General features: G+C 37.5%; 1 protein-coding gene across 1 annotated transcript in view; it reads right to left on the minus strand.

The window, feature by feature from the left end:
- The window catches only part of COL14A1 (collagen type XIV alpha 1 chain), a 126927-nt gene that overhangs the window by 51434 nt on the left and 53916 nt on the right, over nucleotides 1-21577 (minus strand). The window contains exons 15-25 of the mRNA XM_050915839.1: nucleotides 19930-20056; nucleotides 18713-18852; nucleotides 15457-15589; nucleotides 14218-14289; nucleotides 13268-13410; nucleotides 9376-9505; nucleotides 8017-8139; nucleotides 6438-6587; nucleotides 5655-5771; nucleotides 3680-3826; nucleotides 1308-1382 (exon numbers count right to left, since the gene is read on the minus strand). Coding sequence (XP_050771796.1) covers nucleotides 1308-1382; nucleotides 3680-3826; nucleotides 5655-5771; nucleotides 6438-6587; nucleotides 8017-8139; nucleotides 9376-9505; nucleotides 13268-13410; nucleotides 14218-14289; nucleotides 15457-15589; nucleotides 18713-18852; nucleotides 19930-20056 — 1357 coding nt within the window. The remainder of the gene's footprint in view (nucleotides 1-1307; nucleotides 1383-3679; nucleotides 3827-5654; nucleotides 5772-6437; nucleotides 6588-8016; nucleotides 8140-9375; nucleotides 9506-13267; nucleotides 13411-14217; nucleotides 14290-15456; nucleotides 15590-18712; nucleotides 18853-19929; nucleotides 20057-21577) is intronic.

Genomic DNA, 21577 nt, shown 5'->3' on the forward strand with positions numbered 1-21577 from the left:
ATGAAATCTCATAAATCACTCAAGAAAATGCAACTGTCATGAAAAGCCCTTGTTTAATGTTAGTTAATAATGCTTTAGCAAACAGACCTGCTGGCATTGACTTCAGTGCAGGTGTAGAACCAGCTGAGCTCTGCAAGGGGTGAATGGTCTGCACTGACAGATCCTATCACAGAATACACTTCAAGGCCATAACTGTTCTTTAAAATCTGGCTAACCATTTTTATTTTTATTTAGGTTGTTAAGTAAAGTCACACATGAATTTATACAATCCCAGACTCCTAGCATGACACAGTAAGCAAGATGAGAGAATCTCAATGGTGGAGGTTCCCAGGGGGAAACTAGTCCATTCAAAAAGTTACCCTAAGCTCTGTAGTGCCTAATGCTCACCCCTTTAACTGCACTATTTAGGAGCAATGCAGGTTTCCCCCATCTCATCTTATTTCAGCATGTTCTTATGCAAAATGGCCTGCAGAGCTGTACACCTGCTTACCCAAGTTGCTCACTCTTTCATTGGAACTGGAAACCTTCAACGCTCTACAGAATCCAAGTCTATTGCTTGGGGTCAGAAACGAACAGTCTCAAAGCAAAGTTATGTTTTTCAACGTATTTCATCTTGAAGAAAAATGTTCATCTAAATTCAGAGAATGGGACAGGAAGATACGTACCTGTATTTCTCGTTTTCTGTTGATTACTCCTTGGATTAAAAAAAAAAAAAAAAAAAAATCTGCTGCTATGCAGTTCTAAAACACGCACAAGGTCTTTTTTTCCTGTACTTATGGAATACATTCTTAATTACTATATGTCAGTTTGGTCCACCAACTTCAAGCTGATGGATTTGACTCTCAGCCTCCAACAATAATGCTCCCCTCACAGAAATATTTATGAGACTCCGTACAAAACACTACATGTTTAAATGATAAATAGAAGAAAGTCTACATTTAAAGAGAAGTGACTGAACATGGCCAACACTTTTCTCATTACCTAAAGTAGACATATTTTTAAAAATCATGCTGCTTCAGGAGTTTAATTACCCTGGGATGTCTGCTTCAGTTGCAAAATATGTATGGTTTAGGAGTTCTGGAAAAAGAAAATCCCACACATATTAACCCTCCTTTCTGCAAATTTCAACAATACAATAATGATGTCAGATTTTTGGCTCATTAAATTTAAGCCAGCTGCCTTAACAGTGTCGCTGTAGCAAATGCATTTTGAAATCTGATCCCCACAGGTCTAAAATAGTGTCAGAAGCAGAAAAACATTGCATCAACACCTTAAAATTATTATAAACCCACACATGCAGCACTTACCCTCTTTTGCAGGAGGGATTGTAGGTGGTGGAGGTGGTGTTGAAGGTGTTGTTGGCGGTTGAGTTGGAAATGGTACTGGAGAATAAAAGGAAGGAATATTAAAAAATGCTTTGGAGGCCGATATATCTTATCTATATCAAACACAGCATTTTCTACTCATCTCCACATTTAAAATTCGTTCTCTCTAATCAAGCAGTTATGCAACTGGAGAGAAATGTAGGTGAGTGTGTACGTGTAATATCCTTCTCTACCGACCACCTGAAAAAGGATAGTACTATTACAGAGCAATTAATGGCTGCATTTCAGCATGAATGATACAATGATACAACTGAACTACTACTCGAACTGCCCCTTTTTGGGTTTCCCCAGTGTAGTAGACCATGTGGTAGCCCTATTCTTGACCTAGTATCCATAATTAATTTTGTAAAAATCAGCATCCTTTTCCTTTCTGACCACAACCAGTCCTTAGTCACAGAAAGTAGGTCTCTACCCACCCTGGAAGGAAGAAGATATTAGTCCTGCAATCCAAAATACAAAGAGACAGTGCAAAAGCAAGCCAGTGCCTGCACTCAGAGCTGATCACAGCCTGCCCTGATCAAGATTTTCCTGAATTTGGTGGAAGACCTTGTCATGTTTCCAGCTAGAAACACAGTTCTGACCACAACTGTACAGGACTGTGGCTTTGTTGCCTGCAGCAACTTCTATTAAGGTTACTACACAGAGTTTCTGAAAACTGTCTCATCCTTCTTCTGAAAATAAGCTTTGGAATGACAACTTCCCAGAAACCTAGCTGAATACATGATCACTGATTGACAGCTTTGCTGAATGCAAGAGCTCTATTTAGTGCATTTCAATACAGTCTTGGCTGAATTCTCAGAGATAACATGCACATGTGTTGACTTCCACAACTGTCTATGAGGAAAAGCTTCTGCTTTCATTCAAGGGCATTTTTTCCAATTTTTTTCAATGCAATTAGCATAAGAAGCCACAGGTGACAGAAAATCATTCCTTGAAGTAAGACTATACTTGTTATTTGCTATAATATATGTTACGTTTATAGACAATGGATAGAGTTAGATATGACAACTTCAGAAAAGGCACCTATCTTTGGGAAGTATTAGTGCAAACAGGATTCATTACAAGCCTCATGTCCACATCCAAGTTGACTCCCATTGCAACTGATGTGGGTTTTCCCATTGGCTTCAACATGAGAAAGGGCCAAGACTCTGAAACACCTGCAAGAAACTAATGCCCAGGACTTCCATGGCCACAGACAGACCAGGACCAGACCCATTTAGAAAGGGTCACAGCTGCAGTAAGGTGACTTGAAAGGCTGTTCTCTAAGCACCAGAGAGGTACAGGTCACCCTGAAGAGTGTTTTCTTCTGAGGTGATACAATAATTTGTCTGCATTACAAACCATCTTTCTCAAATGGACATGTAGGCCAAGTTGTGTTCTTCCTTATGTCTCTTAACACCCTGAACTGCACAGCACACAAAATGCATTCCTCCAAAAAGCAGGAGAAGCTTGGCTTGTTCCTCACTGCTCTGAGAATGAGCCCTGGACAACTGAGAAGTGGAGTCATGCACCTGTGCAAGTTTTTCCTATGTGAAACCATAAGTGTGGGAGGGTTCACTTGAAGAGGACAATTATAAACATTATCTACTCTGAGAGAAGGGTAACAGCATTGTGGTGTATAGTGATATCGTATGAGAAGAAGGGTATGACTGAGATTGAAAATGGACTCGAAGAAAGAAAGATAATGTTAAGATATTCATTCTGTTCATCCTGTATTTTGTTTTGCAATATTTTGAACTCATGAGAGCAGGATCTTGCCTTCATAAACAACTGTGAGGGATTTTTTTGCCTGCCTTGTGTTATTGAGAATAATAATAAAAAGGTTGGTTGGTTGGTTGGTTTGAAAATACATAAGTAGATTGGGTATCGAGGTCCCATTTAACTGTAAATTACTCAGACACTGGTGAAATTTTACTAAATAACAAGAGCTGCAGCATACAACACTTTCCCTGTTTCTCTGTTTGATTCATTCTTCTGGATTTTTGTTTTTCCCCACAGTCACAGATTTTCAGAGTATCCCCTAGTGGGACTTCTTATGACGAAAGCTAAACCATCCTCCCTGTTTCATTCTCATTAAGAAGTCCAATACAGCTGGTGAATGTGACTTCACAAGTAATATACAGCAGTGGTGTAAGAATCCTGCACCTCTGTGGAGGAGTGACAATGTAGTTGAAAAATTAAAAACTCAGCTAAAGGAAACTGCGTAGGAATAGCACATCTGTGGGAAAAGGGCAAAACACGAGAAGCAATCAAGCATTATCTCTGCTGGCTGAACTCTGATCTATTTTACTCACATGTTGTCTCCATGATGCTTACAGCAGGGCCCTCTATCTCCTGAAGCTGTGTATGAACACTGATTTTATATTCAGTTCCAGGCATTAGCTCAAAGAAACAATGTCTAGGCGTCCCTCCACCAAGATTTACTTCTTGCTTTTTCCCATCTGGAATTACAAAAGAAACAATTAAAACATTTCTTTACTGTTTTATTGAATAATGTAATTTAAGTCTGAAATAAGAAGGGGACATGACAGCAGATGAAGGGCAAGTAAATTAATAAACTACATGCTGCCTTATTTCTGGAAATTCACTTCTGTGCAGAGGTCTCTGTAACATTTCATCCTTCATATTAAGTAGGAGCTGAGGAATGTGTCAGACATCTGCAGGAAAAAAGATTAATTTCACCCCATGCACTGAATTTAACAAAAGTCACTAACACTGTCATCAACAGGCTTTGGATCTTGTCCTAAATTATCAGAGTCTAATGAGGAACTGTTGCATTATGTAATTCTACATCTGTAATGTGCTTAGTAATTGCAAGAGAGACTGAACTACATGTTGTATTCCAGCTTCCACTAGTAACCACTTAACAAGTTGGTTAAGGAATAGTATTTACAGGGTTCCGAAATTAATTCTGCTAAATTCTGAATTGGAAAACATGTTGACAATGGAAAAAGCCTGGGTACTGGAAATAGCATAAGGCATATTTTAATAATAAGAAAACCTTCAGTACAATTCATAATCTGTAGCAGAAAGAAGTGAAATACAAGCAACTGATCTTACATTTTACAGAGTATATACCAAAAATGCCAAACAGTCATTCACTGCCAAGGAAAAAAACACCTGATGCTTATCAGGAGGTGTTACATTGGTATGAAAATAATTGATTACTGCCTGAACAAGACACACACCCAACCTGACAATCAAAACCCTTCATGATAGATGTTAATAAGAAGCAATTGTTCACACTTTAGCTTGTTCGGCTCACATTTAGGCTCTTTTGGCCCAGTTGAAACAATTCTGGCAGTTCTATATGATGAAAGCAGAATGTTGGCTAGCTCCCAGATGAGAAGGAAATCTGTCCTGTCTTCTGCCAGCCAAGATCTCTGCTTTCTGAACAGCTTGTCTGTATTCCAAGCCTTCAAATAAACTGTATCACCATCCATTTGCCATTCCACAGAAAGATGATTATTTTTTTGCAACCAAATTAGTATTATTTTTCATGATACCTTTGATAGATCCCATTAAATGTTATTAACTGCACTTCTGTCAAGTTATCCAAGCTTTTAATTTGTCAGCATTCAAAAGATCACTGATGTGTACTGGGGATAAGAGAGTTAGTTTGCACAAATAGTGACTTCTCCATAACCTCTTCTGGCTACACCTGAGAATCAGTGAGATGGAAGAGGCTGTAAATCACCTTCTACGAGGTCAGTGCTAAAAGCATCAAGACACCATGTGTTGCCACATAAAAATATCTCATGTTTATCCAGATGAGTAACATTACTACAAGCTATGATTAACAATCAACGGAATGAGAACAGACAAAACTGGATGCTGTTCCGACTCTGTGAGCATGGTCTGGATTCAATCAGAGCTTTCCCTACCCTTCTGCCCTCCTCTCATGTCCATCCTAATCCTACAGAGCTATCACTGATGGTTTATTTACAATTTTAGATGTATTCGGTTCATCCTTTATCCATCTTCTGTCCCTCACACTAGTGAAAAACTCAGGTAATCACCTATCTTCTACTGATAGATAAAACTCCCTCCCATAAAAAGGACAAGTTATCAACATCTGTTTGACATAAAAGGACAGGAATGCTACTTCTACTCCTGAAACTTTCAATGTGTACACAACTCTCTTCTGTCCATCATTTCCAGTATTTCAGGAGCCAGTCTACAGGTCCAGCTGCATACAATTTCTTAACTTATGCAATGCAATTCTCTGGGTTAGGCTGTAGCTGCATATCGAATGATTTAGTAACTTACCCACAAGCGATTCTATAACTACCCTGTATGCAGTAGCATGTCTGTGAAGCTGCCACTGCGCACAGAGACTAGTCATGCGGACTTGATAGGAATCCAAATTTGTCACACCCAGATACACTGAAAATTAAATACCAGAAAATTAGACTTATGCCTGTAATAAGACATACAAGACAAAATGACACAAGAATTACAGTGAACCACTTGTGCCAATTCATTTTTAACAAATAATTTCAAAAGCTGCTTAAAAAAAATGATGTCAAGAAAATCCAAAACAGGAAGGAAAAAAAAAAGTGAATCTTTAGACGAAAAGTTTGGAACTTAAGTCAATTTAGTGAAGACTAAATAATGAACACTGCGAAAAATTCAGTTTCTACAAGTAATATAAAAATATCATTATAACAGCAATATTTCTGTTAAAGTCTAATTTAAAATTGAGCTTTAGATACATAAAGACTAAATCATGTTATATATATGGAGCTAGGAAAAAAAAGACTAAATAGACTTTCCATTAAGGAGATTTATATCTACTACTAGGCAAATATGTTTGGCTGATAAATAACAACATCTGCTTTATGACCCCTGTCTTGCTAACATCCAGCAGATTATTTTGAAGCCTGATATAGTCTGATTAAAAAAAAAAAAAGAGACTTTCATTTCAGGAAAACAATTTGCACACAACTGAGAAAGTCTTCCACGTGAAAATTTATTCAGGGAGCTGCACAAAGCCATAGTTATAGTGAAAAACAGCCTGTAGAGATCTGAATAGCATGAAATCATTCTTACAGGTTTTGGCTACGCCTGTTAGGGCATCACTGAAGCCTGTTGAGTATGAAGCAAATACTTTAACACTGTACTCCGTTCCACTGAAGAGATTTAGAATGAGAATGGTATTAATATCATCCCCTACAAAGGTCTCCAACGCAGGACCAGGAACTGCAAAAAATGAAATAAATTAGAAAATCATTTGCTCATCCATTGAATTAGCAGGTAGTTAAAACAAATCTTAAGACACATCCAAAATTACATGTGCTCCTAAAGTTACTGCTATTTTTTTGCCTTTTTGGTTTTTTACCATACACAAAAACAAAGACTCTCTGCTCAGTCCTTGCATGGGTAGAAGCCACACCACACTTGGGAAATTCAGCAGTGGGATTCATTAAGGCAGGGCTAGACACTGGCATCTGTTAAGACCCTTTTGTTCTGCTTCAGTGACTTACTACTGCCCTAAATAGGCAGCCAAAGATCTCCTCAGTTTGATGGTGTGCCAGGACCAACGGGGGGGGACAGCAGATGCCAGCCAGCAATACAGTCCCTAAGGGGTTCTTATACAACAGCATCATTTAACACTGTGCAAAAATGATAATGAAAATAGAAAAGAATAAAACTTTCCCAAGTCAGAACAGCAAACAGCTCCTTTGTCACCTCTCTTAGTTGTTCTGGACACAGTTCAGAAACCAGGCAACAGAATTGTCTTTGGACAGTATTTTAGTCCCTTAATGGTCACACATTTGTGGTTCACTCTCAACAGAGGACTGTGTTTTTCTAAAGAAAACTGAAGGAGCTCGGGTCCCTTGTCTAGCTGCAATGTGCAGGTGGGCAAAGGGTGCAGCACAGACAAAATGGGCAATGAATAAAATGTCAAGTATTTGGGAGGTGTAGAGTGGGAGTAAAAGTCAAGGAAACTAAAATTTTGTTTGTATTGTGAGGGGAAGGAAGTTGAAGAATAGGAGAACACAGAAGAGAGGAACAGGAAGAGAGCAAAGGTAGTCTCTGAAATAAATAGAGAGTGTCATGGTAAAATGACATAAAAGGACAGACTGAAAGAGTTGGGTTTGATCAGCCTTAAGATGGGAAGTCTAAGGGGGAATCTTACTGCTGCCTACACCTACCTATTGGGATGGTGTAGAGAAGACAGAGACAGAATGTCTTCTGAGGCAAACAGGAAGATGGTAAGAGAAAATAGACAAAATTTGCAACACAGGAAATTTTTATTAGATATTAAGAAAGACAATTTCACAGTGAGGGTAGTCAAAAACTTGAACAGATGCTTAGAGAGGTTTTGAAATCTCCATCCTTGGAGATATTACCAACTCGACTGGACAAGGTCCAGCAAAACCTGTTCCAAGCTGGCCCTGTTTTGATCAGGGAGTTGGACCAGATGATCTCCAGAGATCCCTTCCAACCTGCATCATTCCGTTACTATGAAACTTTGATATTCAAAACCTGAGACACCTAAGTTAATAGCACTTTCAAGGCTGTAACTGCAGCTGTTAGATTTAAGTACAAAATTCAGCAAGAGATGATGTCAAGACATTGTACAGTCAAAAACAAATGAAAAAAAAAACCCAGTTTAAAAACTCACTGTTGATAGGTTTGTAGACAATTCTGTAACCCATTGTTGGTGATGGCGGGGCATCCCAACTGATACGTAATCTGTTGTACCATTCATCTGAGACACGTAAATTTCTAGGAGCAGACAGGGGTACTAAAAGGAAACCAAACTGAGCTTTTACAAGTTTATCTCATACAAGCACATGCATAAAACTCAAGACATGCACATGAAAATAGTGCGATACCCAGTACTCTCAGATTTACAGGTAAAATTGCCAGGATGAAAGCCTTTAATCAACTTCATCCTTGACATTACATCAGTGGATTAATGTTGATATATTTAAGAAAGTTATACCAAGAATTAATTACGAACTTGGAGGACGATGGCTGAAATATAAATATGGGGAGGCCTGGCAGATTGACTATATCATACTCCCACAAACCTGCCAAGGAAAACACCATGTGCTTACAATGGTGGAAGCAACCACTGGATGGCTGGAAACATATCCCGTGCCCCCTGCCATCGCCCAGAACACTATCCTGGGCCTTGAAAAGCAAGTCTTATAATGAATTACAATGAATTTTCAAATTAATTCCCAACTTTGTCCCTACTTTTTTTTAAGAATGTAAGACAATTCAGAGACAATTATCTTTTATTTATACAGTTTCTTTCAATCCAAGTGCACTAAAGATTTTAATGTATAAATCATGCTCTTGTGAACACTTAACGCTTTCAAATGGAATCAAAAGGAATGATTTACAAGTGATTTAAGTGTCTGCACACATAGCACTTCAATTTAAGCAGAAATTACGTAAATTAGGAGAATAATTCAATAAAATTACACTATTATGACTAGCAGTGCACAATGAGATGATTTTTTACCAATATACAGTAGAGAGGGAACTTAAGCTACAGCTGAGTAATCTTTTGGTACTTGGTCAGAACTCTAGAGATAATGCAATCACTTTTATAAAAAGTTCAGCAGCATTTCTAATGACCTTTAGGAAGTAATGATCTCACACAAAAGAAAATCTAACAGTACAATGGTCAGTTTGATACTATCCCAGCAGGCATTGTTTACTTTATTTTCTGCATTAGTTGGCTTGTCCTTGGTGGGCTATCTATCAAGGACTTACCAGCTTTATTACTCAACAAGTTTCTGCAAACTCACAGTATTTGAATATAAAATATAATTTGTCAATTAGAAGCAACCCATTGTTTATAAATCAATGAACTGAGATTAATATAAAGCTTGCGTCATGTAAGTCATGCAAAATATGCCTGCATTTAGACTAAAATATATTACTATAGCCAAGGAAAAAAGGCCAAAAGAGTAAGCCTTTCTTCATGCATATCCTGGCCAAAGACAAGCAGAAAGTTTGTACTTACGAGTTTTGCCAGGAGCTGAGACGCTGACTCCTTCCCCATCAGAATAGATGGGAGTGATGGTAACTTTATATTCGGTATCAGACAGCAGAGGCTGAAGCAGAAGAGTGTTTTGTCTCCCAGGCACCATTACCTGGGTGGTCAGAAAAACAGAAACAATAAAGCTTAATGACTAGGGCCAAAAACTTTTTATATCTTACATGATCTCTGACACCACATTCCACTAGTATTGCTGTATAGCTTGCATTTTTAAATATTTCTGATGCTCTATGGTAAAATAAAATAATTAAATTATCCACCCTTTTAACAGATCTACTAGTTATACCTCAGTAAAATAAAAAGGAGAATGTGCCTATGAGATAACACAGTTTTACATTAAACCTATGAGCCAGTACAGCTCCATAAACCACTGGTACTATATGGATGGTTAATACTTAGACAGTTTTACTGTACAGACAAAATAAATCCTCTCATTGTATTTGTTCTTGACATGAATATGATTGTCCAAAGCTATGCCCATTAATAAAGGTTGATTGTTATGTTCTTTGGGGACAGAAAATCCTTCCCTGGGAGGAAGGAAAAAGAATTCAGGACATGGGGAAGTATGAACTGAGCAAGCAGGAATAAAACATGTTTGTCCCATCTGCAGCTAGTCTGGGGACAAGGAAATGAAAGAGAGGAAGTAGGAGTACATCCCACAAATAGCAGAGGATCCAAAACTGCCATGAAACATGGAAGATCTGCAGCAGAAGTCCAACCAGGCAACCTGGTAGAAGTAGAGAAGCTGTAGAAATCCCTCCAGGCAGTTTTGGGTGTGCTAGAGCAAATGTTTCAACCCGCTGAATTAAGCACTGCTTCTTTTAATACAGTACAAGGTCTCCCCATAAGCAGCTATTTCTGAAACTCTTCAATAGATTGCTATATTTTAGCCAGGGCCTCAAAAACTAGTATCACAACAGTGGTGGTAGAGGTGCCCAAGTAAAGCCTTGCAATCTTTTAACTTATCAGTAAAATTTTAATCTCAGAGAGCCTCCAAAGCCTGAATGGGAGCTACCTAGCACATGGAGTAGACATGGTAAAAAAGAGAAACCAGTCCTATGTTTTCTGCACCAAACCTGTGCTCTGAAGTGATGATGTTGGAAGCAATAGTCCCAAGGTCCAACCTCATATTTTGGGCCCTCTCTGGCCCGTGTCCGTTGTGTGAATCTATCACCTGAGCCAGTAACCACACATATTTGGCAAGAAGCTGAGAGACCTATAAGCCCTTTAAACTCAAGGGGAAAAAGCAGAAACTGAGCCTAAAAGTGTTTTGTTGTTTCAAAGAAGACTAATGCATGTGATGATGGCAGAGCAAAATTTTCTGAAGCATATACTCAGACAAGAAAGCTCTCAGCAGTTTTAACGCTCCAGGATACATTCAAGCTACTTCTAATTTTGGCAAGTGATACACAGAAGGAAATTAATCTAGTACACCCAGGTGCTGAGACTTGTCAAAAAAGTACTTCTTTCATTGATCAAAACTGGACAAAACTATCTAAATACATGTGCATGAAAGATTCCCACACTAAACTCTTCCATACGTATACTCAAAACACACAAAGCAAGTTTCTGAAAAAAGAACCACCAATTTTTTTGGTTTTTAGGAAAGGGGATGCAAGCATTGAGAACTCTCTCTTTTCCACATGTGCACATCAGAGATCTTTTACAGAAAAATATAGTTTTCAGCAGTGAGAAACATTCTTGGCTTTGAGGAAGAAAAACAATGTGATCCTTCCAGTACGTACAGCACACCCAAGAACACACATGCAATTTAGGGCTTGACCTTTCTGTAGTGAAAAGTATTATATTACATTTTCTAGCCTCTGATTTTCAGCCAATTGCATCAAGGATTAAAAAGCTTATTAATATTTTTATGGAAAGGGAGGAGTAACTGAAATTTATATCACTGAAATCAGAGCCAAAAAACTTAAGCATCCACCACAGAATTGTCACGCTATAGTATATTTAAGCCCAAATTCACAAAACTTTTGGGTTCTGCTTAAACATATAAACACTCCCCTAAAAATTGAACGTCTGTGTCATTTTATTGACATCTGTGTTGCTCCTCTCAGGTGCTTGAATCCACATGATAAAATACATTCCTTCCATTTGAAATGTGCTTAATTTTAAGTATAACCTTACGTCATTCCTTATTCAGTAAAGTATTTATGCACGTGATTAATTTCAAAGATGAAACATGTGGTTAATCTGTTTGCTGAATTGTGACCAAAGATAATAAGACTTGAGAGTGTATTTAAAATTAAATAATTTGTGGTATTAGAGCCAAGATACCTACCTAATCTTACAAATTTATAATTTTCTTTAATAAACTTTTGAGTCAACTCTAATATCCTTCTGATAGCCAGAATTTGAATACTTTTCCTACAGTTTTAATTTCCTTTTAAAATAATAGTCATTGAATACTAAAACAGAACTACATTTATGTCATCCAACTGAATTTGATTAAGCTTCCCAGAGCTGAAACAGTAAATCTAGGATCTGAATTTCAGAAACTTTCAGTTATTGTCAGAACAGTACAATTTGTGCCATTACGCTGTGCAAGTTTGCCACTGTATTGTATACTATACTATCATATAGTCGAGGTAAATTCATAAAGCATGTTTTCCAGTCCAAAAGGAACTGCTACATTGAAAGTTCATTTTCAGATTACAGTTGAAAGAGATGGCTAAAAAGTGATTTTCTACCAATGATGTCTCATAAAAGATGTTTTAATTTCAAAATGAAAAAGGACTGATTCATATTTTTCTAGAAAAAAGATATTCAACTAACTCCTTTTAATATTTTTTATTGATATAGTCTGATATACGGCTAAAAATGTCAGCTGCTAGACATCAAAAAGAATATCTCATATTTTCAATATAACTGTTCTATGACCAGAAGGGAGTCACAACAGACACAGAAGGAGAATGATTTCTGCATTCTGAGCTATTTACTAAGAAAATAACCTTGAACTATACAATTAATCTCTTAAGTGTATCTGCATAGAGCTATCTCAAAATTTTATGACTTCATTTTCGTGGAAACCAAGCACTGCAATATTAAGATTTCCCCAATATTTAAAAAAAAAAAAAAAAAAAAAAAGGCACTTGGCCTCCCAGAATTCTCAAAATATCTCAAAAATTGTGAAATCTTAAAATAATACAGCTAGGGCTTCTTTTTTTAATTATTTGCTATACGCACAAAAGAGTACATGTAGTGCTCTTCATTCTTTCAAGTATTTTCCAAAATCTTGATCACCAGAAACTTTGTGTAAGACAATTTTAATTTTGATCATCACATGGTGTTAGAAAAATAATAAATATTCTTAGGCACTTAGATTAAAAAGTGCTGTCCTTATTGTGACATGTTCAGGTTAACGAGCAGTATGAAAACTCTGCATTTGAACTTTAATTACATTGCTTTAGCATACAATGAGACTTTTAGGGAAGGAGGATTGTTCTGTACAAACATTTAAGAGTTCTTAAAACACAATCTCAGGATAGAAAAAGGCCTAGGAGTAAAAAATCCCAAAAACAAAGAATGAACAAAACCCCAAAAACTTAGATAAATTTTAAAAATACAGGAAAAAGAGGACAGGCAGCTAGTCTTTTAACTATGACTTCTTTAAACATCTCTGTAACTGGGCCTTGATCTCACATTTGACTGCTGTTGCCTGCAGTGCAGCAGGTGCTATACGATTAAAACTTTGAAGTTCAATCTCACAGTAATACCAAACGTGGATCTTTTACTAATTGCAACAGGAGTGTCATATAAGGAAAGACTATGCCTTAGCAATTATTAGCAAACTTTTCAAGCTTATGAAGCCATTCACAAAACCCATACAGACCATTCTTACCGCTTCCTCAGCACGGTCACCTTTTGCAGTGAGATAGGTCACTCTGAACTGCTGAACATTGTAATCTGAAATGTCCCATATCACCCTCAGACTTGAGGTCGTTTCATCATCTATAACAAGGTTTCTGATTCCTGTTCGAAAAACTAAAGCCAAAAATAATTTAATTAATATTTTCTCAACTCTATTTTTAGATTTAAAATTGTGCTAATTATCACCAGGTAGCTGCAAGCTCTACTAGGGTCATGGTGGGTCTGCAGACCCATGGTGGGGCAAACCCATACAGTTCAGTCATACTTGGGCTTAATAACATAAAAACTTTAACCATTTAATAAAATAACAGTTATCCTATACTGCCATTAAGATATATTACCCCATCTGCTTTGTTTATATTACTTGGCTTATGGAGCTTTAGAATAATCAAAACTCCACTGCAGCTAGAATGCTACAGAAGATAAATAATCCAGAACTGTTGATCCTTAAAAGTCAGTTTTCTAATTCCAGGGAAAACAAACAGAACCCTCAAAACTAAACAAAATTCTGAAGAGTTTCCAAGCTCATATTTATGAGGAGGAAGAGAAGAGAGAGCTGAATTTTCCAAATTAGTCTCTGTATTCCTACATAATATTGCCGGTATCATTCAGAGTCCCTACGCTGTGTTATAGGTTGGCTCCTCATCCACACATGGCATGTGCAGGAAGCTGGCCCCACGCAGAAGGGTGGTGCAGGAGCGCGATAGTGTGTGCCTTTCACCGGTGATGTCCCTTGCCTGGGTTCTACACCTCCACAAGATCTGCCATGGCAGTGCGCTGACCACATGGGCCATCAGGAACTGGGGTTATATCCGCTCCTTGGTAGTATCACAGCTCTCTGCCCCTAGATCTCGGTGTGCTTGGGGGGAGCCTTAGCTCTTTGCATTCAGCATTTAAACTGTTGACATTTGCTCTGTTTACCTGCTGTGGTGGGCTTAGAAGTTGTGGTACTGGTAGTAGTCACTGTGGTAGGTATTGTGGTAGTCCTTGCAACTGAAAAACAATACTCAGTTCACTAACAATTCAACAAGACATGGAAGTCACAGTATTTATCTTGTATTTCTAACAGTGGCAATGAAACTATGTGCTCACACCTCCAAGTATCCCACACACTTCAGGCATTTCAGAGACTACAAGGGAACTATTCATTTAGTTTACTTTAGGCACATATATTTGCAGGATTAGCACTTAGATCTACAGATAAGACATAGTTATAAACTGTACAATTAAATAAGAATGCATATGGTTTCCCACATTTCTGGCTGAACTATGCATAATGACTTCCACTTTGACCATTTGTTAAGGTTGTCAGATTAATTAAATTGAAAACTTTTTAAGGGTGCTCCACTTCTGTCCAAGTAAAAAACAGAAAGTACACTCAGCAACACCGGGCAATATCAGCATTATTTGGATGGGTAAGGGCTTCTTGTCTTAACAGAAGGTTCAAGATTAAGCCTGCAATTAAATTACTAAGAACCAAATAAATTTTTTTAATTTACACGTGAAGAATGTAGTTGTTTACTAACCAAGTCACTATCCATAAAAAGAGAATGGATAGAGCAATCTACCTGAAATGCTGGCCACTGTTTCAATTATAAACTATAAAATACACTGTACGTGATTTTCAAGTTTTATCTTTGTTACTTCCATGTTAATGTCACAGGATGCCCATGTAAGCTTTTTGGACCACTATTTCAGCCAAGAGTGAATTCACCTCTAGTGAGTATAGATTACATAAATAAGAAAGAAAAAGGTATACTGTAAATGCCAAACATCTTAAATGAAATTCTTGTAAATTATTTACTTTAAAACATTTAAACCCACCCCCACCCCCAAATCTAATATATCTTCTCATAAGGAACCCTGTTCAAAGACTAAATATTGAAAAGTAGGATGGAAGAATATCTACCCAGATCCAAAGGTTATTAATACCACAGCTCAGATAGGGAGCCAAACCATCATTTTGATTCAATGCCATCTACCACATAATATTAAATAAGAAAAGCAAAAAATACAGTCAGCAAAGCCCTGGTGCTAACCACCACATTCTTCAAGATTATAGCTACCCAAAGATGGACTATATTTTAAATATAAGATATATGCATTAAATTTAAATATACTTAAACATCTCTAAAAATTACAATCAAGAGTTTGTCTTACATGTAGCTCCAAGAATAGCAACCACTTCACTTTCACTTTCATCATCAAAAACTGCCAGCAAAGAAACTTCATATTCTGTGTTGGGCAACAAACCCTCAATAACATGACTGTCTGTGTCTCCACTTATGACAACCTAAGTAACACAGCAAGATTAAAGAAAATCAGTTCTGCATTCGATTAATTTATATGAATTGACTGAAATGAAAGAAGACAAATGGATTCTCCTTTAAAATAAATGAAATCTACACTCAGATCTGCCCAAAGAATTTATTAGCTATGTTGAAATAAAAAGTATCACAGAGTACATCTGGAAAAAACTGTTAAGAATGCTTAAAATTTATTTATTATTTTGTGGCTGGCTTGATTATTCTAATGTGTAGTCTTATACTTTCACTCACAACTAATTAATTGCTAACGGTGACCATATGCATTTCATTTGAAAATCACTAAAATTCAAAGCATTCATCAATGAAAGCAACATCACAGGGTAGATTAACTTTCATTCATATTTCTGCCATTCAAGCACTGTTATGACAAATGTATTCAGCATCTCCACAGCCTTACAAAATGCTGTTTCTATACCAGAATTATAATCTGAGTTATGGTTCCACACATCTGAATGCGACTTGAAAGAACATTTGCTGCAAACTTAGAGATTAGAGGGGATGTGCTGATGAGAAGTTTGCTATACGATGTGATGTTTTAAATAGTAATTTTCCTTATTTCTACCTATGGCAGCAGCAGAAGATTCACATGTGCAATGTTAACTGTAAGCAGAAGGTTTAACTTCAGATTTTTGTGTGTTTCATTTATTTTATTGGAAGGGATCAACAGATGGGCAGGAGTTGGAGCTAAAGGGACTGTAAAGCAGAATGCAAGGAGCCTGAGCAGTAATTCTGGTGAAATGGGCTGACTGGTTTTGGAAATAGTTTTTAGGTTACGCAGACATATACTACAATAAAACAACCTTTCTCTGGGTTACCACTGGCAAGTTTTTAATGGTGGCCACTGCATACACAGAATCAAAGTAAGACTTATGATGGAAATCAAACAATAGATATGTGCTGCATAAAATCTACTACAGCGGTTTGCAGAAACAGTGAATCACACTTTATTCTTTTAATTCCCACAGGAGATTTCCTGAGTTGATCCTGGGGAAGAGGCACCCATAAAACGATCACAGACCTTCTGAACTCAGATACAGAAAACAAAAGCAGAAAGAAATGAGTTGGGGCCATGCCTTCTACAACTATCAAGTAATGAATTAGGCATCCCACGCTGCACATTTTCTGGCACAGATTTTCTTGAGAAAATTTCAGAAACAAGCTTGAGTAAGTCTAGCTGTATACTAAGTAGGTATAAGTAATACCTTCCTTTCCAATTCCCCAGAGCCTCTAGTCATGTATCAAATCATTATAAAATATCTATACATAGTTACTATCTCACACATAACTTTGGCATACTTTCTGAAGCATCACTTCCATCACCCTCCACTCCCTGCTAATTTAGCCCACAGAGAAGACCACAAAAAAAGAACACAAAGTGCTGAACTTTCAAATGGAGAGGACAAATAACAGAAGCAAGAATAGTAACAAGCACATGAGTATAACAGCATGCATTCTCTACTGTAACCTAGAAATAAAAGGTCACTCTTAAATTTATTCTGGCTTTTTAGCACTAACACCCCACTAAACGTTCCTCACCCATCAATAGTGTAGGTGAAGTAAGCCAAGAGGTGTGTAACTCTCACCATCGCCCCCTGACCCCACTCAGCTAATTGGCAAGTTGGGTCTTCGGAGAAAGACAGAGGGAGTGCATGTCGTTTCTCTGCATGACTGATCACTTAGCTGGGAAAGAAGCTTAAAGAGGCAACAGCCTGGAGGTATTGTGCTGTCCTAGGCCTGACCCCATTAGAGGGGTGATGCAAGGAGAACAAGAAAGCAGCTCGAGTATTTTTAATATTTCAACGTACTAAAATATTAGGGCCTCCAGCAGTTCTTAGTGAATACAATGAACAAGTGGAACATTAACAGTTCAAATATTTCTTGATCATTTATTCTCACACTCAAAGAACACAGATATCATAAATCTCACTTAAAAATGCACATGGCTTAAAGTGATTCACTGATAGGTACTCACTGGAACTTAAACAGAAACAAATCAGTTCATCTACTGCAGGAGAAAATGCTAGGGGAAGACCTGTGTCCACTCACTCATCTGCCAACTCCTTCTTTTCCCTGCTCACTCTGTAATTTCTTTCTTTCTTGCATGACTGCCTCTTGCTAGGGAGGAAAGAATTAGGCTAAGCTAAATTTACAGAAAAAATGCCACATAACCTAAGCTGCAATGACTGCTTTCTGCCCTAATGGATGACAAAATGATGCACGAAACCTAGGGCCAGGTAGGAAATGTCATCTTCCCCACTGAGTTCTGTACCCAGATAAACAGTTTGCAGATGTGGCCTCTCTTCACAGTGCTGATGCCAAGAGAGCCAGATGTTTGAGAGAGTCATTAAAGATTGAGGAGTACAAAAGAAGCCAAAAGAATGAGTAAATAAAGAATGGGAAAGAGGAAATGAGACAGACTACGAAAGATGAAAATTTGGGAAAGGGAGAGAAAGTGTCTGTCTTTTTGTACTTGGAAAAAGAGAATAAAATAGGAAAAGCTAAAGGGATGAAAAATCATTTAAAAATTCAGACTGATGAAAATGGCACTATGGAGAAGACACACAAGGGCCTAGAGCAAAAAATACAGTACGAAGGGGCAAAAGAGAGAGAATAGTAACGAGGAAAAAAGGAACAATCTAATAAATTAACTATGTGTAAACTTTTCTCTTTGTAACATTACATAACTAAGGCTTCACACGCGATTTTACTGTGGCCAGCACATTAGACAAATGTGGAGCCTTATGTGAGGATATCGCTGCTGTGGCTCAGCTACCGTTATCATCTTCACAGCAAAGTGAAGAACATGAACCTCTAAAAGCTGAAGTAGCATCAAACAGCAATGCTGGTTCTATGGCAGTTGGCACATTACAGATTAGATTGATTATTCACAAAAGATCTCTTCTTTCCTCACTTCCTCTTCAAAAAGAACTGGAATATTGGTTTGATTTTGGTTTAGATAGCTTTGCAGTGGGGCAGATTTTTCTGTAAGTCAATTGGCCATATTTAATTGGCAAAAGTTGCAGCATAGGTGTCCTCAGAATGGAATTCTCTCTTCCATTTCACACTCTCAGAAAGTCAAGGCAACTCACCTCTTCAGATTCCCCCCCGTCCAAAGGAACCCATGCCAATCTGTAAAAAGCAATATCTGATGAGGTGGGCTTCCAGCTGACCCTAAAACTATCTGTTGATGCTTCATCAATTTCCAAATGCTGGGGAGCTGGAACTCTTTCTGAAAAATATTATGCAAAAGAAAAGTGAGAGTAAATTATTCTTTGAGACTTGCATAGATGGCAACATCAAGCACGTATCATTTTACTTGCAGTTTGTTACAAAGAGTATAACACGGAAGGCAGATAACAAAGGCACTACAGAATTCTTTGCACACTTATTTGTACTTAGGGAAGTGGTTTTGTAGTTGGGGGAGGGGAATATGCCCAATACATGCTCTTTATCTACTCTAACTGGACAAGCCTCCTTGTCCTCTCTCCACTGAAGGAGCTCCATGCAACCCTCAGTCCCTGTCCTTTGCTCAGAGCTCTGTGCACCATGCTCTTTTCTTTTCCTCTGCCTCAAAGCAAAGTCCCAATCTCTGCCCTTTCCAGACACTCTATGTGCATTTCCATTTGCAGTTTGCATGTAAGTATCACCCTCTTGTTCCGTACATGTATGTTCTCCTTCCTCTTCCACCTCATGGTTCTCTTTCCTTCCTCAAAGTCCTTCTCTTCCCATTGTTATTTTGGAAAGCATTAATAACTGTCATCAGCCATTTGTTTAATGCAGAACTACAGTTACAGAAACTATAACTGTGCTAAACGGACTACAGGAGCCTTAAATGTCTTATATTTTCTCCTTTTGGTGTTCCAGTTTCTCTGTATGTATATAAGCTTCTACCCTTTATTGCCTAGGTAGTTCATTGATTAAATGTGTGATTCAAAGCTCATCACACTTCAGCTGGAAAGACAAATGCCATCACACTGAATGATGCTTCAGAAAGCTGGGGAGACAAATGCTTTACTACCTAATCGCAATAAAAGATGTTTTAAAATGGCTGATTGTGGAAAAGACTTAAGAAATGAACCTTATCCACACAAATGTTTTCATGATGTCAAGAGATTACTCCCATGAGTAAGGATGCAATTGGCCCCATAATAGGGGAGCAAAGAAGCCGAAAACTCCAATGAAAATAACAGAAAGCATTCCATATATCTGAATTCACAGCCAGAGACACTTACTGGTCTTACTTTCCAGTAAAGTAAGAGTATAAAAATTCTTCTTGGAAAGCCTTCAAAAGTTCGGCAATACTTACTTGTGGTAAAGCTGCCAGTAAGTGGTTCAGATGGTCCTTCGTCATACAGGGAGAAAATAGCAACAGTATACTCTGTAAGGGATGTCAGACTTTTTAGAGTATGGGTTGAAACACGACCAACTTCCACCTAGAGAAAGCATAATTTGCAATAGATACTGATCATACACTTTACATTATCAGTGTCTGAAATTCTGCTGGATAATAATGATACAGAAAGAGAATGTCATGTAATTAGTAGAGAAATTCTGTGAAACTATGAACACGTATAAATTCAGGGCCATAAAAGCTGACAAAATCAATTAAAATAGACAAACTAGAGAAAAGTAAAATTTTGTTTATGACAAGCTAGGGAAAAGGAGAATTCAGCCTTAGTAAGCCTAACTCACTAGCTGACATATCAGCACAGTGTGTTCAGGAACCCAGAAGGGGAAGGAACTTTTGGGGCTATTGAATCCAATCCCTTATCATGGATAATCATTGCATAAACCATTATGTTTAACATTTGTCAAGAGACAAGATGACAGTTTCATCTGGTCTTTATCCAGGCTGCAGTTAACATGACTTTGCTGGGGATATAGAACTCAAAGCTGTATAAACTGACAGTTTATCAGTCTGACTATTCAGTGTCATGTTAGCTTGGCGCCACAGGGGAAATGCTACCGATGCAGAGCAAACAAAAAAATGCCACCTGCTCTTTGAACAGACATAAAGGAAAAGTTAAGAGGTAGATAAAAACCTACTGAACATTCACTCACACTATAAAGTATATTACCAGAAGCCTGAGATGTTCAAATGCCATTGTGATGAGTACAGCCAGATGTATTATCTATATTAAGGGTAATCAATAGGAAGAGGTCAAGTGATATCTAATTTAAATTTTAAGGGACCTAGCAGAAAGAAAAGACACAAAACATTGCACAGGTATGCTCTCTTCTAAACTCGGGAACAGTTTCTTCAGGTTTAATACAAATATTCCATCTTGTATGGATGAAAGGCCAGATACGTCCCAGAAGAAACATAATTACTTATAACTACTATTAAAGACTTTTTTGGAGGGCTAAGTTACCCATGACAACTTATTTTGTAAGGGATCTGGACTGTTTTAATAATTGGACCCATTTACTGCAATTATTTTTAAAAAATTTGTTTGTATTTTTTTCAGATTTCTGCATTAATACCATTCCATCCCATTTTTCATTCTATCACAGAATTCATGCTTCTAAAAGCTATTATAAAGCACCTTTAGTAACAAGGCATAACTACATATTGCATAAGTAAATTATTAAATGCAAGAGTCTAAGTTAGAACATCTTGGTATCATCTTATCATTCTGTTCAAGCCAAATCCTGTTTTTAGGAAGAGAGTTTTCAATATATTATTAAAGCAATAAACGTTAAGAAAATGTGGCGAAGCCTTCAGATATTCTTTTTCAATGAGCTTGAGTCCATGACATATATCGAAAGTCTCATTATCTGGACTGAATCAAGAATAAATATTTCCATACCATACATTTAGTCAAGGTCCTGCACCTACAAACCATTGTTCACTTGAGTAGTTTCCCTCAGTTTATGTGCGCCAGCAATGACTGTTCTGGTATGTAAGAAGTTCAGAGTGCTGTCCCACACACATATGATCCACTCCAAATGTA

This window comes from Gymnogyps californianus, chromosome 2 (assembly GCF_018139145.2).
Source record: "Gymnogyps californianus isolate 813 chromosome 2, ASM1813914v2, whole genome shotgun sequence".
NCBI classification, from domain to species: Eukaryota; Metazoa; Chordata; class Aves; order Accipitriformes; family Cathartidae; genus Gymnogyps; species Gymnogyps californianus.